Source organism: Tenrec ecaudatus, chromosome 14 (assembly GCF_050624435.1).
Source record: "Tenrec ecaudatus isolate mTenEca1 chromosome 14, mTenEca1.hap1, whole genome shotgun sequence".
NCBI lineage: Eukaryota > Metazoa > Chordata > Mammalia > Afrosoricida > Tenrecidae > Tenrec > Tenrec ecaudatus.
Genome location: NC_134543.1, coordinates 14,786,442 through 14,811,098, shown reverse-complemented (window position 1 = coordinate 14,811,098; position 24,657 = coordinate 14,786,442). Strand labels below are relative to the sequence as shown.

At 46.6% G+C, this 24,657-nt stretch overlaps 1 protein-coding gene across 1 annotated transcript in view; it reads right to left on the bottom strand.

Moving 5' to 3' along the window:
• EML5 (EMAP like 5) overlaps positions 1–20,851 on the bottom strand; it is a 144,780-nt gene extending 123,929 nt beyond the window's left edge. The window contains exons 1-2 of the mRNA XM_075531644.1: positions 20,655–20,851; positions 5,537–5,696 (exon numbers count right to left, since the gene is read on the bottom strand). Of these exons, the coding sequence (XP_075387759.1) occupies positions 5,537–5,696; positions 20,655–20,851 (357 nt within the window). The remainder of the gene's footprint in view (positions 1–5,536; positions 5,697–20,654) is intronic.
• Between the last annotated feature and the right edge of the window lie 3,806 nt (positions 20,852–24,657).

Genomic DNA, 24,657 nt, shown 5'->3' with positions numbered 1-24,657 from the left:
AAAAAACAAGGGAGGTGCTTTCAGCCATCAAAACAGATGAGTTTGAAAAATGTTTTCAAGAATGGAATCGCAGATGTGACAAATGTACTAAGTGTAATGGAGAGCACTCTGAAGGTGATAAGGCCTGCTTTATTAAAAAATTTAAATCCATAGCTTTGGAAAAATCTGAATTTATTTTGTGGGGAGGCACCCCTCATCCCACAGCCTACAGTCCAGGATAAAGTGTAGGTATCTGCTTTCCAGCGTTTTGGATTGTTCCTCTTGGAGAGACACGGGTGTGGATGCTAAAATTGTAGAGCAGCTTAAAGAGAGAGATAGTCAGTGTCTCTTTGATGGCTCAGCTCCTCACAGACGCAAGCTGAAAGCCCCACGTGTCCCATCAGATCCTCACAGAGCTCCGCACCCTGCCATGGAGTCTGTCCCGACTCATAGCACCCTGTACATTTCCTGAGACTGCCAATCTCCACAGGCCAGGCAGCCTCGTCCTTCTCTTGGGCAGCAGCCGATGGAGTCAAGCTGCTGACCTGACACTTGGTAGTCCAACGGTCACTGAGACAAGGCCACCAGGACTCCTTGCACACTGGATGGTGAACAAACCAAGATCCTGCCACTGGGTCCATGGCGACCCACAGGAACCCTGCAGGACAGGGCAGACGTGGCTGAGACAGTAACTCTACAGGAATCGATAGCTTGTCTCCTGAGGACCGGATGGTGGCTTCAGATTGCTGACCTTGCGGTTGGCAGTCGCAGGCCTAACCACTACTCCATCAGGGCTCCTAGCAAGACCTGACAGAAAAAGGAGAACAGAATAGCCACTTCAGCTGTGTCTACATACCAAGGGATTGACCAAAAAGAAGTACCGTACATACTCAAGTACAAGCCGACCTGGATATCAGCCGAGGCGCCTAATTTTACCACAAAAAGCGCATTAAAAGTGTCCTGAAAAACTCAGCTTATGCACGAGTATGTACGGCATGTCAATCAACCAATCAGGGAAGCCCACTGGTATTTATACAAAGCTGACCCTCTTGATAAGCACGAGGCGAAAAATCAGAGGGGAGCAGAAGTATTCTGTGCTGTATCACAACGTAACAAACAAAACGGTGCTTTACAAAAAGAAATAAAATTCTTAGTTCACTTCAAAAATTAGCCTGCAACTGCAATTACAACTTGGACTTTGTGAAATATGCGAACTGAGCTTTTGTAAATTAGGGTCACATTTTCAAGATAAAGCACCAGCCAACTCCCCCTCCTCCCCAGCCCAAGCTTCCATTGACTACGGAATGTTTGTCCTGGTTTCATGTAGGTTCATACAAATAGCCACTCAGCCCTAATTAGCCTCGGGAAGGCGGGCTGCCTGCGTAAGCACGGGTACTCAACTCCAACTTCAGGAAAGCTCTGGGGAGGAGAAGAACATTCAGTGTGGCCACCGACTGGAAAGCCATCCAAGCTGAATAAGTCATCTCAAACGATTACTTATCGCTCCAAATCTAATCGAAAGTGCAAAAGTCATCAGCTATTTCCAACTTGGCATACACAATTTATACCTGGCCATCGCCATCAATCCATCCCGCCTCAGGGCGACCCTACAGGACTGAGTAAGGCTCTGTCCTTGCTAGTCTACGAGGCTTTAAATCAGGGTGGAGAATGTCCGGCCCACAGGCTGTACAAGGCCCATGAAATCATCAACACCAACCAACACCACCCAGCTCACCACAGAAAAGCAGTACTCGCATCAGATTAAAAACTCAGTTCTTGAGTTGATGCTGACGTACAGGGATCCTATAGGGTAGAACTGCCCTTATGGATTGACGAGACTGTAACTCTTTACTGGAGTAGAAAGCTTCACTTTTCTCCAGAGGAGCGGCTGATGTGTTTGAACTGCAGGCCTTGGGGTTACCAGCCCAATTCATACCATTACACCACAGTGGCAGCCATCACATTAAAACCAGACTCCAAACTCACTGCCATCGAGTCAATGTTGGCTCACAGCAACTCTAGAGGACAGTGGTCCTCAGCCTTCCTCATGCCGCGACCCTTTAACACAGTTTCCCATGCGGTGGAGACCTCCAGCCATAAAGCGATTTTCGTTGCTACTTCATAACTGTCATTTTGCTACTGTTATCAATCATCATGTAAATATCGGATAGGCAGGATGTGTCTTCACTGTTACAAATTGGACATCATTACAGCATAGTGATTCATCACAACAACAATATGTAACGACATATTGTGGGATATTTATTTCTAATGACAAATAAATGAAGTTCTGTCTTGAAGCATGGTGCAGCATGGGTAACGGTCTTCACGCGGGTACTCCTATGTGGGGCATGTGCATGTGGGCGGACCCGCCTGGAGACGGATAGAGGAGCGGTGTCTCGGTTCGTAAGCCCATCCGAAATATGTGTTTTCCAATGGTCTTAGGCGACCCCTGTGAAAGGGTTGTTGGATCCCCCAAAGGTTGAGAACTGCTGCTATCGGACAAGGTAGAACTGCCCCTGTGGGTCTCAGAGACCGTAACTCTTTAAGGCAGCAGAAAGTGTGTTTTTCTACTTCGGAGCCACTGGTGGTTTTGGAGGGGGCCTTGTGGACCGCAGCACAGGGCATGGACACTGCACCACCAGGGCTCCGCATGTCACATGAGGGTGAGCCAATGAGGCGCTCGAGGAATATGGCTTGTGAACGATGTCATCAATATCCAGATAGTGATTGATGGCAGAAATAAGGTTCCCTGACCCCGCTTGTCATCTCTACAGGCGCAGGCAGCAAGCTTCACCGTTCGCTTGTGGACTGACAGGTGGGTTTGAAGCTCTGACTTTGTGCTTTACAGCTCGATGCATAGCCCACCAGGCCACAATATTGACAGATGGGTTTTCTTAGGTGTATTTTGTAAGGTAAGACGTGGTTTTTTTTTATTGTTGGGTGTTTTTTAACATAATTTAAGAAACAATTTTCCTAATCTCTTCAATTTGGTAGTTTCAGCATTAACTGTTCTGGAAATGGGTGAATTCCTTTTAAAACATAAATAATATTTGAGAGGTGTATTAAGAACTGGAGCTTAGCCTGCTTTCTGCCCTGGGTCCATTTACTAGCTGTGAATCTGGGGTAAGAGAGTTAACCTGTTTCTCTCTCTGTAGAGGTGATAACCGTGTCTACTTCATAGGGCTAATGGGAGGATTAAATGAGATAATGCTGTCTCACCACAGCGTCTGGGATTTAGTAAAATCACATTTGGTTTATGGTGCTGGCAAAGAAACACCAAATCTATCTTGGAAGAAGTACGCTCCGTAGAGGCAAAGATGGGTGGTGAGACTTGGTCTTGTGTACTGTGAACCCGTGTTCAGGAGCCATCAGCCCCTGAGCAGGGCCGCATTCTTGGTAAAGCAGAGGGGCAGAGAAAAGAGGAAGACTCAAGACCAGATGGATTGAGACCGTAACTGCAACAATGGACACAAAACAGAAACCCTTTTGAGGATGGTGGGTCCTGCTGCTGTACATCGGGTCTCTGTGCGCTGGAACCAACTGGATGGCACCGAACAACAACATCAAATAATGATCATCTTTGATGATGATGGATTTCATGAGCTTAAACTTTTAAGTGCCTGCCCTCTGTCTTGGCGAGATATAGGTACCCCCAAACGTTTCTGATGGGTGGCTCAGCCTAAGCTAAATTAGGGTTTCCAACAGTGAAAAACTAAGGTCACGGTTTCCCTGTGACTCCGGGAGGCATGCCTCAACAGCGGTGTTGAGAGGAAAGCATTTATGTAGAGTATGGAGTCACTGAGTGCCAAACAGTGTGGAACTGACACCTTTCCTGTGTCAGTCTGGGTCCTTTGGAGAAATAAATCCACAGAAAATCATGTATAAGAGAGAGTTTTATATAAAGGTTAAGTGCACATCAAGGAAACATCCCAACCCAGTGCTGCCCAAGCCCACAAGACCAACATTAACCCCTATGTCCGCCACCAATCCACAAAGTCCTCCTCCGTCTCACAAAACACACACAATGACACTGACTGCAGGAGGAAAGCCGAGTCAGTGAATGTATAAACATCTCAGTGCTGGCAGGGGTCTCCACACGGCTGCTCCAGCACCCAGGGCTGCATCGGGGTAGGTCCATGTGGCTTCTCCTCAAGGATGTCTTGCAGGAAGTGAGCCTTGCCAGCTGAAGCAGGGAACTGGCTAAGGCAGCTGCACCCTGGTCAGACCATCAGAAAGCAAGAGACCCGAGAACTAGAAAGGCGAGGCTCACTGAGCCATTTATCCCTCTGCCCTTCAATTAACCCCACATGTGTTTATTGGCCAGGTTGGCACAATAAACGAACTACCTCATTTCCTAAGTGACTTTTCAAAAGCTTTAAAGTTTCTTTCTGTGCGCCAGTGAAGTTGGCCAACCAGTAGGCGTCCCCATCAAGTTACTCACTTTCCTTTAGAGAGGAAAAGGAGAGAAGTGCGGATATGAGGAAATGAAGGGACTAAAGATAATAGCAAGCCTGAAACACGAACCAAGTTTCTGTAATTGCCAATCACAGTTTATACGGGGATCGCAAATGTAGCAGTGCACGCCCCCCCCCCCCCCGCCCCCGCCAGGAGTATCAAGTGAAGCCTTTATGGAATTCTTACAGGCTCTCTTCTGAGACCGTCCTATGAGACAATGAGATTCAAAGAAGCTCGTCCTCAGACGTATATACGGAACATCTGCCGGCTGCCATTTTTTAAAGGAATAGGACGCCGCAATCTAGTTCTGCGGGATCTAGAGCTACCAGTTTTATGGATCGAAAAGATAACTAAACCTTTCCCTAAAGTTAAAACAATTTTAATGACTCTTTTTAAGGTAAGACATTAAAAGTAACCGTCAGCTAACCCCACCTGTAAAAAATACACTTTCCTATGACCATATTTTAAGTATGTTTTGGGTAGCAGAGTTTCACAAAAACACTACCAAGAAAAGGCTTTTGGTTTGTCCACTACATTTTAAACACCTGAGTAGGAGTGGACACAAATGTAGCTTGCTGATTATGTCTTTCATTTTGTTCTTTAAGTTTTGTGCAAAAACAGCTCATACTACAGAAACTGGCTCCTAGCTTTTATTAGAAAATGTTACATTTGATAAATAACCTTTTAAAGAACTGACAGTTGGATACACACAGCTCTCTACATAGAAAAACTGAATTTTCTAAAGATGTCTTCCATTGATCCTATATTCTCGCTACCTGGAAAGGAGTGGTATGGAAAAGTATTTTTTAAGAAACAAGCAAGTTTTCCACTCACCTAAATTTTTTTTTGTCAATTTTCATGGTAGTAATGAATTCAATTGAGAAAGTTTTTGATACAATAAAATACAAATCCCTTATTGTTCTTCAATTTTAACCACTCATCCATCAGCCACCAACCTGCCCATCCATCCCCGTCATTGGACAAGCAAGCACTTTTCATCACCTGCTTTCTGAGTGAATACTCAGAGATTTATAATCGTTTTCTATAGCACTCATTTTTTCAAAGAAAATTGAGGAAAGGGAGAGAAATGGCCACATACCTGCCCATCTACGTCGAAGGCTAAGCAAGCTATCCCGTGTGTGTGGCCGTCCTTCAGCACAGACAGAGTTTGCACGGTGTAAGAATCCCAAACGCAGATGTAAGGCTCCTTCCCAACTTGTCCTGTTGCCACCAACACTCGTTCAGGATGCAAAGCAAGGCTGCAAGGTAGGCAAATAAGCAAGCAGACAATCAGTCTTAACATAATGGTACATGAAGCTTTTCTAGAATTCGATAGCATGCAGTGTCAACTATGAAGATCAGACTTCAATGGTCCATGGGAGAACGAGGAGGCTTCCTAGTCCCATTAAGAGTTCTAGCCTTGGAACCCACGGGGGCAATTCTATTCTGTCCTATGGGGTCGCTTTAAGCCCGAACTGATTCGATGGCTGTGAGGTCCGTGTTAAATCACTTGGATTGATATAAGTTTACTTTCAGACACGATAGGCTTGACAATGGGCTCAAAGCATATCAAAGATGGTGAAAATGGTACAGGGCTGGGCAATGCTTTGTCCTGCTACACAGAGTCAGAGTCAACACATCACAACACTGGAGAAAAGACCTGGGAGTGGGTACTGTGACTATTTTAGCCCAGGAAGCTCTGGGGGGTGTGTGTGGGGGGGCACTGTCACTCCACCCTGGAGGCTCCTCACTAAGTGGCACACACCAGCAACAAGTGACTATGTCAATAGCACATCTGCTGTACTAATAAGCAAAGCAAACCCTTCGTAAATCCTGTGCTAGGATGTCTTATGTGTAAACTTTTAAAGGACTCCGACAAAGAATCGACTGACCCAGAGCAACAATGCTGTTTTCTCAATTCTCATTCCTTCGTTTTAGAATCCTTTTTCCATTTTACTTTCAAGTGGGATCAAGCTGAACCAAATCTGAGTGTCCAAAAATAGCAACGAGTAGCATTTCTCCTAAAGCATTGACACTTAAGCAGCAAATCATTCTAAGGAAGCACAAAGCCCACTCCACATCCTTTACAAGATCTATAGAGACCCTTGATCAGAGCTCTCTCTCCAGCGTTAGTGTTGTATTTCCATTTCCTCTGGGGTTACTAAATGTCCCGGAATTCCCATTCTTTGCAGTGTCACCCGTAATTTGTTCTAATCCAAATAAGGGGAAGGGGAAATTCATGAAGCTAATGTAACAGAACTGGTTGGATACAGGTCGCAATGGAAAGAGAGGCATCTACACTGACTGTTGATCTCTGGCTTGGGCATCACGCTCGGGGTGGCCTTCATCAAGGTAGGGAATGCTGAATGAGAAAGAAGCGGGGGGAAGTTGAGTGCTGCTGTGGGTCCCTTTGAGTCAAGCTAAACTGCCCAAGGGAAAACGGGAATACAAGGCTAAAGCTTGATAGCGAAAGCTCTGATCCGGGATCGCGACAGATTTAAATAAGCATGAGAGGAAATCACAAGAGAAGTGTCCAGCACAGAATGCTTGTAAAAGCAAGGAGCTTTTATTTCACCGAGTGCCTATTTCGAGTCAAACGTTGTCCTAGAACCTTATGCACGTTTCCCAGCCCCTCACTACCCGTCTATGGGGCGGATGGCATCATTCCCCTGAAGAAGTTACCAAACGGAGGTGCAGAAGGAAGGTTAAGTTATCGTCCTAACGCAAGATACTCGTGGGTTTAAAAAGGTCACAGAAAAATGGAATTGAAAGATAGTGACCTTTCCCCCAAGAACCCTTTCAAGCGTTCTCATCTGTTTTCTTGACTACAAAAAGGCATCGGCCTGGTATCCTAACAAACCATGGATTGCTTGAGAAGCATGGGAATTCCAAGGTACCACCATGCTCAGGCGGAACTTGTACATGGACAAGAGGCAGTGGCACAAACAGAACATGGGAATGTGGCATGGTTTAAAATCAGGAAAGTGTGCATCGTGATGACTATATCCTCTCACCATACTTATTCAAGCTGTATGCACAGCACACCATCAGAGAAGCCGGATTATATGAAGAAGAAGGTGACATTGGGAGTGGAGGAAGGCGTATTAACAACCTGTGACATGCATATGACACAACCTCGCTCTCTGAACGTGAGGAGGATTTGAAGCAAGTTGCGATTTACCTGCCTAAAAGCTTCTCTGTGCCCAACACCAAGTTTTACTTTCACCTTACGGATAACGGGGAACCAACGTAGGTTTACACCACAGCAAAACTACGATGAGCTTTGGATTTAATTTGGTTTTAACCTCTCACGGGTTCAGAGTCTACCTTGGGTGGGAAGAAACTGGTTCTTTTACTAGTGACTTTCATTTAGTGGCAAAATTGTTATACAATTCATAGATCGAAGAGGACAAAAGAGATCTCAAACTTTAAAATGAGCTATCTCCCAAACAGAAACCTTTAAGACAAATTGTTTTTCTACAGAATCATCTGTGCTTATTAAGATCTCCATTGAGCTGCCAAAAATGCATCATCTGGCTGATTTACGATGCTGACGGTCACTGTCAGGTAGGGGCACCAGCAGGAGAGGGACAAGCTGAAGAGAGCTTACACACGAGGCTGTTGACCAGTGTGGGCAGAATGGGTGAACTGCAGAAAGGACAGGGACGCATCCTGGGTCTAAAAGGTCAGTTTGAAGACCTTCCTGGGAACTGGATCAGAGCTTTCCTTGTGAGAAGGAGGCTACTTCACAGGACCTGTGAAACACCTATGTCCAGAACATAACCAGAACCAAAACTGGACACTCTTCTTCTCACTGACCAAATTCAACTGGAAGTCAGAGGACAGGAGGCCTGCCTGATGCTCAGAGCCGAGTAGAGAAGAGGAGAGAGTGGATCTGGAGAGACAAACATAGGATCTGGCCCAATAACGCATCACTTAGCCATAGGATATACTATTGCTTTCTAAAATGACCCTCTTGTATCATATATATATCCCCAAGAGTGGGAAAAGGAGCGGCTCTTTTCTACTTTGTTTGTTGAAAGCCTTGGTGGTGTAGTGGCTGTGAGCTGGGCTGCTAACTCCAATGTCAGCAGTTCAAAACCACAAGCTGCTCTGTGGGAGGAAGTTGGGGCTTTCTACTCCCACGAAGAATTGAAGTCTCAGAAGTTCACAGGGATAGTTGTACTCTTTTCTATAGGGTTGCTATGAGTTGGCATTGACTAGGATGGCAGATTTGGGGGGGACCAACATGATTATCGTGTGGTTCCCAAACAAGAAAGTATCCAGGAGAGGAAAGTTCTAGAGAATCCACAGGAAAGTGGAGACAGAATGCCAGTCCTTCCTAAGTCCCACCAGGAAGACTGGGCTTTAATAACCAGGGAATGTGTAACCAGCCAGGGCATGAGGCCGTTTATAGATGAAACCTTTACACTATGATGTAGTGTCCATACCTAGCAGGAATCGGATTAGTCTGTTTAGTCTGAAGGGAAGTAAATTTCCTCCATAGTCACTGTATCAGTGATTTGTTCACATCATGGACCATGGAATCATGCAGACCTGACTTGTAAATCCAGCTGTATCACTTAGAAGCTGTAGGACAATTGACTTAACTCTTCTGGGCCTCAATTTCCTCATCTGTAAAATGGGGATAAATATACCTACTCTCTGGGGGGGGGAGGGGTGTTCCTGAAAGGATTACATCAGATGACCCAAGAAACAGTCTTCCTAAGTGACACAGAGAAAGGGCTTAATACTTAGTTTACTGCTATTTTAAAACTCAGTTTGTTTAATACTGATATTATAATATAAAGGTTTTCATATTGAGGTTATTAAAAACTACTTACCTATTGCTTGGCCTTTATTTACTTAGCTACTTAACATGTGTGAAGGACAGTCTCTGTGTCCATTACAATACTAAGTATGTTGTTAAAATACTAACAACATTGTTGCTCTGTTAGGTGTCGTGGTGTCAAGTATAGGGCGACTATATGCATGAAACAGGAATCATGCCTTCATTAAGAACATTGAGTGGTGAAGATAAACATGTAAGCCCACGACGGCATTCTACGTTATATTCAGAGTCCACTAAGGGAGCGGAAGGGGGACAGTTACCTTGAAGAGAGGTATTAGGGAAGGCAGATGACACTTATTGGCTAACAGCTTACTTATCTCATTTAATACCGTTTATAAAGTCTCAGAGTAATTTCTCAGCAAATATTATTGCATCAGTTAATTTTGAACAATAGTATGGAATGTTTCAGCCTCTTCCAATTAAAGAAATATACTATAGTCTAACCCGAAATTACATTATACTTAAAATATAACCCCAAAGGTCTTAAAGGCTTGAAGGTGAACAAGTGGCCATCTAGCTCAGAAGCAATAAAGCCCACATGGAAGAAGCACACCAGCCTGTGCGATCACGAGGTGCCAAAGGACCAGGTATAAGGCATCATGCAAAAAAAATTTTTTTAACTATATATATATATATACCATAGTGAATGAAGGGGGAAGTGCAGAGTGGAGACCCAAGGCCCATTTGTCGGCCACTGGAGATCCCCTCATAGAGGGGTTTAGGAGAGGAGATGGGTCAGTCAGGATGCGATGTAGTGCCGATGAAGAACACAGTTTTCCCCCCAGATCCTGGATGCTTCCTCCCTCCAACTACCATGATCTGAATTTTACCTTGCAGGACTGGATAGGGCAGAGGTTGTACACTGGTGCATCTGGGAGCTGGAGGCACAGGAAATCCAGGGTGAATGATACCTTCAGGACCAGGGGTGTCGGGGGCATGCTGGGAGAGTGGAGGGTGAGTGGGTTGGAAAGGGGGAACTGATTACAAGGATCCACATATGACCTCCTACCTGGGAGATGGACGGCAGAGAAGGGGGGGAAGGGAGACTCCGGATAGGGCAAGATATGACAAAATAACAATCTATAAATTATCAAGGGCTCATGAGGGAGGAGGGAGTGGGGAGGGAGGGGGGAAAAAAAGAGGACCTGATGCAAAGGGCTTAAGTGGAGAGCAAATGCTTTGAAAATGATTAGGGCAAAGACTGTACAGATGTGCTTTATACAATTGATGTATGTATATGTATGGATTGTGATAAGAGTTGTATGAGCCCCTAATAAAATGTAAAATATATATATATAACCTCAAAATATCTTAAAGCAACTTAACGGGAGCTAATGGGTTAATGTGATTAAAATCAACAGGGTTTACTAAATCCACAGGTGTTCAAGGCTCTTTGCGTATCCTGGCTGACAGAACCGTGAGAAACTTTCAGTTTCTATTCCATAGATTGTATTAGATTCTCCTCTAAATATTCCTTCATATCCCCAATTACACTGTTAATTAGGCAATACAAAATCCCGTCACCTACATTTCAGTTGTAAAGAAATACTAGCTCCCAGACTCATAGATATTATCTGATCCAAAATTCTGGCCCCAAATTGAAGCAATCAACTTTTCTGGAGCTCTGAAAATTAACCCCAGGTTCCAACAATCAGAGTAGCCTTAGAGTGAGAGAGGCGGAACAACTAAAGAATGCAATCAATCAGCGCCACGGAATCGTCCAGGCTAAGATTGTTGACTCGGTGTTACGTTCTGCTGTGTAGTCTCAACATCTAAAAATCAATTATTAAAATTCAAGATGGGCACTCAAAAAATGTCTGGATTTCAGAGGTAACAAGTGAACATTGTGGCATTTTAACCAGCTGGGCATTTTTATTCCTATCTGCAGGAGCTCTGGTGGCATACTGGTTACGTGTTGGGCTGCTAACTGGAAGGCCAGCAGTTCGAAGCCACCAGGTGCTCCATGAGTAAAAGATGGGGCTTTCTACTCCCGTGAAGAGTTACAGTCTCAGAAACTCACAAGGGTCTTGTAAGGTCACAATGAGTCAGCATCAACTCGATAGTGGTAAGATTCCCATCTGCCCACCCCCACATCTCCAAGGTTGTCTTGAAAAAATAACAGCCCTACAATCGGTATGCTAGCAGCCAATGGGGGGCCAGAGTGGATTTGGAACTCCCCAAAACACCACTGGCAGAGAACCACCTATCTGGCAGTTTCCTGAAAACCCCCACTCTTAGGATTTGTCTTCACATGACCTGACTCAGGGTTTGTTCAGAGTGAATGGCCATTTGTCAAAATCAGCAACAATTGTTTCGATCCACATCTGCCTCACCTGGTGATACAGTTGAGACACATAAGAAGGCGGCCATATAACTTACGAAAATAAGCAGGGAAATTAGATTTTAACATATTTTCAAAAGCCCTGTTGGGGCTTCTGAAGACCCAGAAGGCCACACATGCCTGGGAAAGAAGCGAGACAGTCCTAAGAGCTCACCTCTGGCTGTCCTTGAAGCTCCATCCAAGCAGAAAGTCAAAGATGAAGCAGAGGGTAAATTGCTTGCCTGGGCATTGCTGGTGTGTGCCCCCCATGCTCAGCAAAACTTGGGAGGCTGATTAGTTTCAAGGCATCTATCTATCCAATCATTAGGTGACCCCTAAGCTCATAGGGCAAAGCCTTCAATGCCAACACATAACAGAAAATATAGACATTACAGCATGAGTTAAGAAGAGCCCCTAAACAAACCGCCAGAACAATGAACTAGGGGAAAGGGGACTTCTTTCTAGATATGTCACATGACATTATTTTTAAATGGCCCCTTTTTAACCAAAAATTATGAGGCATACAAAGAAACAAGAATGCCCCCCAGAAGAAGTTATTTCAAAGGACGACATTGATTCTGCAGCTCCGGTGCTGATGAAGGGGGAGGAGGAGAGAGTGGAGCACAGCCTGGCCCACCAGGCCTTGAGGACGATGACCCTAATTAGAGCAACCAGTCCACAGAGAGGCCCACATCGCCGGCCCCACTATGAGACATGACGTCCCTCACTGACCCATAGCTCTACAGGGGACACTGGAGACACAGTGTGGGAAATGCACCCAATCTGATCCCTCCACACCGAGGCAAAACACTAAGGGAATGCAACAGAACAGCAAGGGAATGGAGCGGCGAGGTCCCCAGGGAATGCTGAAAGTGGATTTTGGGACCAGGGAGTGGTGCCCCAACAGACTGGACTGGAAACATTCCTAAAGGCCAACAAATAATCCTTGAACTAACTTAAAAAACAAAGAAACAAGAATGTACAGGAAAACTCACACAGGAAAAGAAGCAAAGAAACTACACCGGGGCCCACTCTAGAACATAATTTCTGGGGCTGAGATTTGACCATTGGTGGTGGTATTTTGTTCTTAACTCCCCAAGTGATTCCAATAGGCTGCCGGAGAAAAGAATCAATAACCCATAGGTGTGTTTCTCAGACTTGGGATGTATCAAAATCACCTGGAGGCTTATTACAACAAATTACTGGGCCCACCCCTAGAGCTTCCGTCAGTATGCCTGGGGTGAGCTGACCATTTACATGTCCAACAAGTGCCTAGGTGATGCTGAGGCTGCTGGTTAGAGGACCACACCTTTGGAAACCAGGCTTCTCAAACTTTAATATCCTTATAACGTATGTGAGAATGTAAAAAATAAAAATCAGAATCTCAGAAGATCTAAGTAGGGTCTGAGATCTGATGAGCCCCAAGTGAAGGTCTGAAGTCTACACTCCTGGGGAACAAGCATCAAAAACTGCATCCTGTGCCAGTTTTAAAAGTCCAGCAAATGAGACGCTTTAGGGACAGATCTTGAAGGAGTCCAGTTGGGTGTACAAAGAACGACCTCACTCATTTTTACTGCATCCTGCTTCCCTTTCTCCCTGATGACCTGGGCGTGCACAGCCTCCTGGGGAGTCTTGTGATTAAACTGTAATGATTGCAAAACAGCTAACATCTCCACTCAGATGAAGCCGTCCTTGTATTTAATACAACTGATCGCAACCTCCTCCCTGACATACTCTCCGTCCTGGGCTTCCAGGACCTCACCTTCTCTTGGTTCTCTCCTGCCTCTCTGGTCATGTGTTCATCATTTTTCATCTCCCCTATTGTAGACGTTGGAGTCCACAGGGACCTGATTTTAGAGTCTCCCTTTAGCCATACTAAGTCCCTTGTTGATCCCATCCAGGCTGGTGGGCTTTAAATATATAATGGCTAAATAGATGGATGGATGGATGGATGGATGGATGGATGGATGGATGGATGGATGGATGGACGGACGGACGGACGGATAGATAGATGATGGCACAGGCGGTTACACCAAACCTGCTAAACGCAACTCCAATAGCTCGAACCACAGCTCCTTGGGAGAACGATGAGGCTATTCTGTTCCACAAAGATCTGTAGCCTCAGAAATCCTCCACAGGTCCTACAAGTTGGAATCGACTCAGTGGCAGTGGGTTTAGTTGCCTGTTCTTTATCTCAGGTGAACACTTTGAACATGGCTTCCCGCATCACCCCAAACAGAACACCTGCTTCTCACAGCATCTTTCCCAATTGATTAATGGGAAATTCCATTCTGTGATCCTCAGTGACCTTTCTCTCACAACTTATAACTGCCCCCTCAATAAATCACGCTCTGATCTTCAATAAACATCTCTGGAATCTGACCCCTCGCACTTCTCTCCCCAGTAGAATCTATGATCTACAAGGAGAGAGCTCATCTGCCTAACACACTGCTGTGTAGCTAGTGCTGAGGACTGCCCTGACTCCTTTCATTGTGATGTGCTGCTGGTGCAAGCTGACAGCTAGCTTGACCGTGTCCTCTGGACTTGAGCCTCTTTGAGGCTTCTCCCTGCTACCACCCTACATCTCCCCGTGAGTTTATTCTCAACATACTAGCCAGAAAGGCCTGGGAGACCACAAATCCAATTACGCCACTGTTCTGTTAGATTGATCCAATGACTTCCAATCTCAGTCCATGAGATCACAATCCTTTCAATAGCCTACAAGGGCCTGCACAATCTGCCCAGCCCCCCCCCTCCCCACCCCACCCCCGCCTCAAACTTCATTTCTTACTGCTCTTCCTCAAGTTCCCAAGACTCCAAACACACTAACTTCCTTCCTGATCCCCAAACACATTCCAGGAATTTGGGACTTGATCCTCTACCTAAATGTCCTTTCCCCAGACAGCCAAATAGCACATGCGCTCACCTGCCACCCCACGGACAGGTCACTTCTCCAGTGGCCTTCCAAGAGGCCTTCCTGACTACACTATACACACCTGTATCAACTCTTCCCAACAGAGTGCGGCTCGCTTTTCTGATAAAACTTCTCCTCTTTATTCGTTACCTCCCTTCTCACCTACCTCCTCCAACCCCCTTTACACTTATCAGGTGAAGGGTGGTTTAGCGGTGACATGGGGGGCTGCTAATTGCAAGATCGGCAGTTCAAACCCACCAGCTGCTTCCATGGGAGAAAGTGAAGGCTTTGCACTTCCTCGAAGAGCGAGTCTTGGAAACTCAAAGGGGCAATCTACCTATACAGTCGCTATGAGGAGGCATTGACTCGATGGCAGTACGTTTTTTGTTTGTTTTGATTTTGTTTGAGCTCACTGCTGTATCACTAGTGCATAGAATAAAACTAATCCAACCCACTGCCACTGAGACAATTCCGACTCATAATGACCTTCTCTGGGGTGTCCAGGAGTGTAAATATTTACAGGACCAGACAGCCTCACCTTTCTACATCAGAGTGGCTGGTGGGTTTGAACTGCCAATCTTGCAGTTAGCAGTCTAGTGCTTATCCTACAGCAAGCATTACCAGGGATCCTTTAGAAAACGTCACTTAAAAATAAAAGGTGTTCAATAAATATTTGCTGAAAGAATTTTTTTAAAGTAGCTAGAGGTGTCCTGGAAGCTACTAAAGAAAATATCTTTGTTTTGTATCTTAAAAAAAGTATCTTAAGAAGGTGGGCTAGCCAACAGTGTCAAACGATGACAGTGATGAGTCAGCAACAACGACAACAGAGAACAGACCTCTCACGTGGCGATGTGGAGGAAACTGGGGGCCCTGACAGGACTGCCTTCGGAAAGCCAAGCGGAGCCAAGAGTAGATGGGAGGGAAGGAACTGAATGTGTCTCCCACTCTTCCAAATATTCCCTCGTGCCATCAGGTGACTCCACGGGCTCTTACCACTTTCCAGAAAGCTGTCCCTTCACCGGGCCCTTTGGCTAACTCATTGCTGTTTTCCATGAAGATTGAGCTTACGTATCCCAATCCTCGAGTAAACATCCCTTTGAGCTTCTGGGGCCCTGACCGCATCCCATAACACAGATACCCTAGTGAGGTCACTAATCTACGTGATATCCTCCTGGCCTCTTTACCTGGCTGCACATCTGGACGCTAAGCATCTTAAGACAAAGAGCCTGCCCCAAAATAGATGATCAATAAATATTTCTTGAGTGGTGAAAAACCGTAGAGGTAACAACTTCTCAAGAGTCTCTTTAGACTTTTTTAGTATTCCATGGTTTCCCTTAATTCACATCCAGACGTCATCTTTCATTACTTCTCTACATTGCTTCCGTCGTGGGCATTGCAAAAAGCAAAAACTGTGATAGAGATGCAAATTTTCAAAAATGTGCTTTTTCTCCACATAGCAAAAACAAATCCAATGTACATTTATGATCCTTTGATCACTCTTCTTTTTAAATATCTGCTCTTTATATCCCTTAATCTATGCGGCATTTGCAAAATGGAAAGCCATGCCAGGTTTGCAAATGCAGACACAGAAAATGAAGCCAAATGGAACCACTGCCCAATCTAGGACAGACAAGTTCCCCTCAAATCACTTGAACTCGGGGGCAGTTGCTTCAAACGGTGTATTCTATCGCTTTCTGAGGGGCTGCTTCTAGATCTGGTACAACGCTTAGGAGAAGTCTGGTGGTCGGCTGGAGGGGAGAGAGTTTACATCCATCTTTCAAATGGCTCCTATCAGGAATCATGTTTGGAGATTCAGCATGGTAGCAAGCTTCCCCAGCAGAATCGTGCAAGGAGGCGGCGGGCGGGGGGGTGCTCTTTAAAATCAGATTTGTGATTCCAACCACAAAGTATTCTGCCTGACAGCGCCTGAGAAAAATAAACCCAGAAATTGATACAAATGCTTCTCAAGTGATTCTGATGCTTATTCAGGATTGAGAAACGCTGGGCATGAGTGTGAAAAAATCAAGTGAGCTGTACACAGGGTTGATTTCCGCCAGATCTTTTACAATCGGAAGCCTGGGCCATGGAAACACAAGGACGAACAATCCACCATGGAAATGGCGCCCATTTGGAACAGGTTTCCTGGCTTTCGGTTTGGCCTGTGTCAAACACCCACTTAACTGAAGCTTCTAGTCCAGGGGTCAGCAAGCCTTTGAGACGGAAGAGCCCATCCTGTCCCTCATGACACTTTAAAAATCAGTTGACGGCCATAAATATATTTCTATAAACAAAGGAAAGCACCATGACCTGAATAATATTCTTTAATTTTTTCCTATTTTACTTCAAAGGCCCATGTACGTACCAGAAGAGTCACATACGTGTGTGTTCTAGACCAGGTGGCCACATGCGGCCCGCCAAGGACATGTATCCGGCCCACCAGGTGTTTTTGCCCGGTTTGTTTTTTTACTTCAAAATAAGGTATGTACAGTGTGCATAGTAGTTTGTCCATAGTTTTTTTTTTAATTATAGTCTGTCCCTCCAATGGTCTGAGGGATAGTGAACTGGGCCCCTGTTTTAAAAGTTTGAGGACCCCTGTTCTGACCATAAATGCCGAGCGATCCACCACCACCTTGACGAGGCCACGGTGAGCACTGGTCAGTCTTTATTCTTGTAGAGCATCACCAACCACAATGGAAGAAGAGAGCTACTACACCTTCCATTCTGTCTAAAGAAAAAAATCACCTTTAGAAATAAATAATTGTTACTCTAACTTACAACAGTATAATATAGTATAGTACAGTATTGTATACCTTTTAGGGTATTTCAGATGCATTGGTGCTAATAATATCTCATGAGATAGTTTCATCATGGATGTGTGTGTGTGTGTGTGTGTGTGTGTGTGTTTAAAGCACATGAAAATCTATGCCCTGATAGTTCCATGCAGAAGAGCTCACTCAGTTAGGAAAACCAGAGTCAAGCACCTTTCCTCCATGAGCATCTCTGGAGATAAATGATCTGAAAGCATGCATCCTATCCACTACTTGAAAAAAAAATAGACGTGTCAAAAAATGTGCTGATGGGAACTTACTAGAAAAAAACAATATTCCATTCCATAGCACCTTTGGGAACACAAGTGGTAACATGTCAAAATACAGATGGATATGAATGTGTAGATACCTGCACATCACGCACTAACACAGGCCGTAAAAAAAAAAAAATAGCCACCCACGACCATCCAGCCCGTTCTGACACATAGGGACCCTATACAGAATTTCCAAGACGGTAAATCTTTATAGGAGCAAACAACTTCTATTTTCTCCTGCGGAGGACTGGTGGGTTTGAACTTTCAGCCTTGCCTTCGAAGCTCAGTGCCTCACTCACAGGGTCAAAAGGATGTTGGCTAGTGTATTTTATATCTTAGGCATAAACCTTAGTATTAAACAGTTAAAGTCAGAGAATTTTATCTATATAACTTGAGGCACAGTAACAATCGCAACTAAGAAAGAATTGGGTTACAAGGTCCTGTGTTATGCTGGCACAGATGGGTACTGCTGTGTGCATGCATGTGTACACGGGCAAATGACTGGAGGAGCACATAGAGATGTCCGGCACAAAGAGGTGAAACAATCCCAACAATGCAGAGAAAATGATGCGCCTGGCCACGCGTCACCACCACCGGGAATCCTACATGGTATAAGAAAGATACCGGGGCACCGGCAAACTGAGGGCAGGTTGCTCGTGATTCAGTCATTACAACCAACATACTCGTTACACGCACGTACATCTTCACTGACCATGCGCAGTAACTTGCTGATTCTGGAATAGCTTAAGCCGCAGACCAAGCCATATCTGACCAATATGTTTTATGTTAACATATGGAAGCAAAACAGAGGATGAAAACAGCATTGACATTACTAAGGCTGCACCTGGTTTCCTGTCAGGCATTAAAGGTACAAAGTGGTCCATTTCCTGCTGTGGCAAACTTGGAAAAAATTACTGGTTTCTCCTCTTAGAAATCACACTATGAAGTGGTAAGAGTTTTGAATATCTGTCGGGTTTATTTGACAGACAAGAATAACCTGTCATAAGTCTCTAAAATAAAATTTCCCGAGCACTTCACTGTCTTGAAGTTATCTTTTCAGTACAAAACTTGCACACACAACTTCAAGATGCTCTGTGATTCCAATTTTCCTACCCCATCGCAGTCTTTCAAGAAATGATTTTTTTATGATTGCAAATTATTCTTGAAGGTGGCATCATTTACACAGTAATAAGCATGTGTTTGGTTATGGTAAAATACGAGTACATTTGCCGAATTTAAGGATCCTGAGATGCACAGATGGATTGTGCAACTATATTAAAAGATGGCAAAAGCGTCATCTACTTTAAAATCTGCTGAAACGGAATCATGAACATTCGAGCAGTGTGACTGACTACTGGCTGGGGAATAAACACATAATTGTTTACCCATCAAATCAATTGGACCTGGTTCCAGAAGACTTCAGCACCATCAAGATCTTATAAGTCCCCCACGAGTAAAAACAACAGACCTGCCCTATGACAAGTCCTCAGCTCCTGCCACACCTCATCCAGCTTCTCACTCACCCTGATAAACTCAGGCAGAGTTTGTATTCTGAGACTTGCAGAAAACCTACCACATGGAAGAGAAGAGATGCTGGAAAGAATCAGGAGAAAGAGACAGAAATCAGAGTAAACTCTCCTCTGGGAGTTAATAGTATCAGTATGCGATCTAATCACCTCGATCATGTAATGATATATTGAATCAACAATGCAGCCCCAATCGGCCAACAAAATGGGTCTGCAGCCCCAATCGGCCAACAAAAATGAATCTTAACATGAGAAAAATAGACAACAACTTATCAGTTTTCTTTCCCATAAAAGGCACAAAGGGCAATTTGCAAAGGCTGCACTTTGGGGTCCAAGAACAAAGGCCAGCAAACAGAAGCCACCCCCTCATTCCCTGCTCCGTGTCTCAAGGTTTTGCTTTCCTTGTCTTCAATGCCATCTCTCACGACCTTTGGTTTGACCCAGGCCTCCTCTTCCCTCTTTAACATGTCACCCTTGTACAGAGATGCCAACCAGAACTTTCCTGGGATTTAACTACTCTCGCGCACAAGACATCAGACCAAGAACTGGATTTGAAATGCCTGATTTCTAGAAGAGACTAACGCGCAGTAACCGTCCCCAGTGACTGAATGTCTGTTCCAGACCCAGAAGCTGCACACAAAACACATTCTGAAATGTTTTCAACATACCCTCCTGAAAGGTGGGGGTAACCACGGTGCTTGAGCAACTAAGCAGTGGCCTAGGATCATTTCTTCCGCTCTTAATTTCATCAGCCTTTTCTTAAAGTTCTGCTGAGACACTGATCAATCTATCTCAAATGGAATGCAATAAATGTAAGACGCGGAAACAAGCGCTGGGACCCAAGGGGTCAGCCGCGCCACCCCGAGCCCTACCACCAAATATTGCGAGTTTTAACAAATATATATAGAAGTCAGCTTATTTGGGGTGATTTGAAGATGGGACAAGAAAATAAGGGGCATTCTTTTTAGCAGCTTTTGCGGAACTGTGGCCGGCTCGCTGAGCGTGACATCGTTAAACGTTCTCGCCAGCGCCTTGCTTTTCCATCCGCGGGCAACAAACCTGACCGACAGACGGTCCAGGAGTGAATGTCCTGCCTGCGGCTTCCAGGGCTTTGATCAATGCGCTTTGAGGTAAAGATTTCCCGATAGGGGCTTTAAGGATTCTTTTAATCAGAACCCTCAGGGAATTCAAAGGAATAAACCCCAAACTCGCTGCCACGGCGTCAGTGGGCGCTACCCGAAGAACCTGTCCGCAGGTTTGCATCTGCTGACCGCTGGAGAACGGCACCCTGCAGATCCGCGACCCGGACCCACAGCGCACCCCCCACCCCACCCCCAAAGGGTCGGAAATGCACCGCTGGGGGGGCGTTTGCGGGGGGGGGGAAGCGGGGTGACTCCGGGGCAAGGCAGCTGCGGATGCTGCGCTGGGGGCGAGTTGGGGGGGGCGCTCCCTGCGGGCGCGGTGCAGACTCCGGGAGCGGGCGGCGGACGGCGGGGTGCAGGCGGCCCCGGGGCGCCCGGTACCTGATGATGTCGTCGCTGTGGCCCCGGTAGAACTTCTGCCGGTGCTCCCGCGGGCTGTACACCACGCCGACGCCAGCCACGAAGTACACGATCTCCTTGGCCGCCGTGTAGTAGAGGTTGTTGCGGCACTGGTGGCCCCGGTAGCCGTACACCCACTCGAGCCGCAGGTGGCAGCTCGGGGCGCTCCGGGCCGCCATGGCCCGGCGCCCCCCGCGCCGCTCCGGCTCCGGCTCCGGCTGAGGCCCGCGGCGACGGCGGGAAGCGGCCAGGGCGCCGCGACGACAGCCCCCCCACACCCACCCCCGCGCTGGCGGCCGGCTGGGGCTCGGTGCCCGCCGCGTCCTCTACGCCGCGCCCCGCGGGGGCATCTCGCGACCCCGGCGCCGCCGCCGCTTCAGCCCACGGGCGGGAGGAGGCCGCTCGCGGCGCGGAACATGCCGAGGGCCGCGGGCGCCGCCGGCCGGCTAGCGGGGTGCCCCGAGCGACGCGCCCTCCCGGCTCTGCCCGTCCGCTCCGCCCGCAGAGCCCAGGCCGAGAGCGCAGCGGAGCCAGGGCCCGCCTCCCGCGCGCGCGCCCGCTCCCCGCGCGGCCCCGCGCCCCCGCGCGCCCCGCCCCGGACACCTGCGCCGCGCGCGCCCCCGGCGCCACAGCCGGCCCCGCGCGCTCCTCCTCCGCCTGCTCCTCCCCGCGGCGCGTGCGCGGCCGGACCCCGCGGGCACGCTACAGGGGAGCGGAGGGGACGCGACCTGCACGGTCGGTCCCCAGCTTCACCCCGCTGTGCTCGGCCAGGGCGAGCTGTGTCCCCCCGCATTACCACCCAGGACTGAGGCTGACCCTCCACGATCCCCATCTCCTGACCCAGAGGGCACCTGCCCCAAGGTCCACACTCACAGTCATGCAGTTGGATTCTGACTCTTAGGGGTCCCTGGAGACCCCTGCACGGGCCAGCGCTGGGGTTGTGCCTGGGAGAATGGATGAAAACTGGTTCCCAACCTTCCCCACGCGGTCACCCTTTCATACAGTTCCTCATGTGGTGGTGACACCTCCGCCCCCATCCACAAAGTTATTTTGGTTGCTACTTCATCACTGTCATTTTGCAACTGTTATGAATCGAGTGATCCCTGTGAAAGGGTCGTTCGACCCCCGAAGAGGTTGAGAGCCGCTGGATTAAAGGATTCGAGCGCCACTTTTCCCCTCATTACTTCGCGTGGACCAGACACTGAGTGGGAATTTTTTTTGTTAAGCTTACATTTGCTTATTAATAAGCTGTTAGGTGCCAGCAAGTCCGATCCCCCCCATAGCAACCACGCCCAGGAACGAAGGAATCCCTGCGCGGTCCTGCGCCATCCTCACCGCTGTTGCTCTGTTATTCTTATAGGTGGCCTCAACGCTGAAATTTATATAAACAATCTTAAAATGATATGTCTGGTCCTATTTCCAAATAAATACCAATGTTACCTGATTTTTTTAAGTCCCATGATGGATGTCACTAACAGACCACTCCTAAGGCTGTCATCTTACTTGGATCCACATCAATGCTCGTGGAAGCAGTAGCCAGGAAATCATGCAACCTATTGCACTGGGCAAACCTGATATCCAAGACCCTTTTAGAGAGTTGAAGAGCAAGGATGTTACTTTAAGAACTAACCTGCACTTGACCGAAGCCCTGGTGTTTTCCATTGCCTGCTAGGCATGTGAAAGTTACACATCAAATAAGGAAAGCCAAGGAAGAATCCTGCGTTTGCGTTACGGTGCTGGTGAAGCATGTGAACAGTACCAGGACTTTCAGAAGAACCAACACATGTCTTGGGTCAGAATAGTCCTGAGAAGTGATACTTACATGCCTGTGCTTTGGACCTGTCCTTAGGAGGGACCCCTACCCGCATAAGGGCCGATCTGTTTGATAAAGTAGAAGGGCAGTGAAAAAGAGGAAGATCCTTGAAAAACATGGACGGACACAGTGGCTGCAACAATGAGAGCCAATTTAACAACTGGGAGGAGAGCACAGGACTGGGCACTGTTTCATTCTGTCCTACATAGGGAACCAACTGGATAGCACCTAACACCAACAGCACACCCTTCATTAAGAATTTTTTGTGTGATACATATATATATATATAATTCATTTGCCATTTTAATATGGTTAATGAGACATAAATTATGCTTATCATGTGGTGTGGTTCAACCATCACCCTTACCAGTTTCCATCACCTTTAGGTTCGGTGTTCCTTAAGTATCCTCCCACTACAGGCTAACCACTAATAGACTTGGCGCTCTACACTTGCCAGTTCTCGTCCATATTTCATATTAAGTGGGGACATACAACATTTGTCCTTTTGTTTCTTATTTTACTCTACATGTTCGAGTATCACAATTTCATTCCTCTTTGAGAATCACTCCATTCTACGTGTAGACCGTATTTCATTTATCCATTCTTCCGTTGGTGGGTGTTTAAGCTCCTCCTGCTTTGTGGTTATTAGGAAGAGCGCTGCAGTGAACATTGGTGCACACTTATCTGTTTGCTTCTCTGCTTTCAACGTTTTTGGACGTACACCTAGGAATGGAATAGCCAGGTCCTATGGTAACTCAATTGTGTTAGGTCAGGGTGACTAGAGAAACAAATCCAGTGACACTCATATATGTGTAAGAAATAACTTTATATCAAGAAGTAATCATATATCAAGAAAACATGCCAGCCCAGTCCAACTCAAGTCTCTAAAGTCCAATAATAGTCCACAAGTCCTTCTCCAGACTCCTGCAGCCACATGCAATGATGCAGAATGCAGGAATATCCCAGGCCAGTGGGTGCAAAGTTGTGTGGACCCAATGGCAGTGGATGCTTGCCAGGGCTCTGGCAGATCCCAGAGTGGCTTGCCAGTAGGGAGGTGAAGGCAAGGAGGGGGGAGGATCCTCCTTATGAGAAGGCCGTGCCCACAAGGAGGCACCATCAGGCTGTGACCTGATTGACAGGCTGGGTACCACCCCTACACTTTTCTATAGCTTCACGTTGGCATGAAATTATGTAACTACCACATCAATGTTCAACTTTGCAAGAAATTTTCAGGCTGTTTTCCACAGCAGCTGTGCATTTTACAATCCCACTGGCAATGCAAGAAGCTTCTAATTTCCCCCCATCATCCATAACACCTATTCCCCTCCATTTTGGACATCTTTGCTTTCATGTTATTAGGTGCCACTGAGTTGGCTATGAATTTGGGGACCATATGGATGAGAGTGAGACAAACAGCATTTCTACATAATCACAGACACCTTTATTAAACAAAAATGCCCAAATGTGAAGCTATTGTTTCTTGATATGTCTAAGTCTGTGCACTTCGGATGGTAGTGTGTCCTCATCTCTTAACACCTTGAGGAGGGAGCTCAGGGGGCATCGTGGATCACGGGTTGGGCTGCTAAGTGCAAGGTCAGCAGTTCAAACCCACCAGCCACTCCATGAAAGAAGGTATGAGGCTTTCTGATCCTGAACCCACAGGGGCAGTTCCACTCTCTCTCTTACAGGCCTGCTATGAGTTGGAATCAATTCAATAGCAGTGGGTTTTAACCCTTCAGTTGTCACCATGTCGGGATGGCAGCTTGGACAGCCTTGAGAGACATAAATCATGTTTCTTTTCAATGGTCCTTGGATTTAGAAAGCCATGAAAAGTCTGAAGGGACAAGTGTAGGGTTGTAGGATGGATGGGCTAAGGTTTCCCAACAAAATTCTAGTGGGACAGCCCTGACTACCTTTGAAAAACAAGCAGGTGCATTTTCATGATGCGAAAAAAATTCCTCAGGGCAACTTTCCTTGCTTTTTCTCACCAATACACGAGCTAGATTCCTAGCCACAGTGCTTCTTGACATACCCTCATGTAACAAAATGAACCATCGCCAGGCCCCGTGTCATCTTGGTGACCTTTGATATGTTTGAGCCCATTGCTTCTGTTGACACCCACTGCAGTGGGTGAGAGGTGACACCTCCTTGCAGTTTTGATTTTCTTTTTCC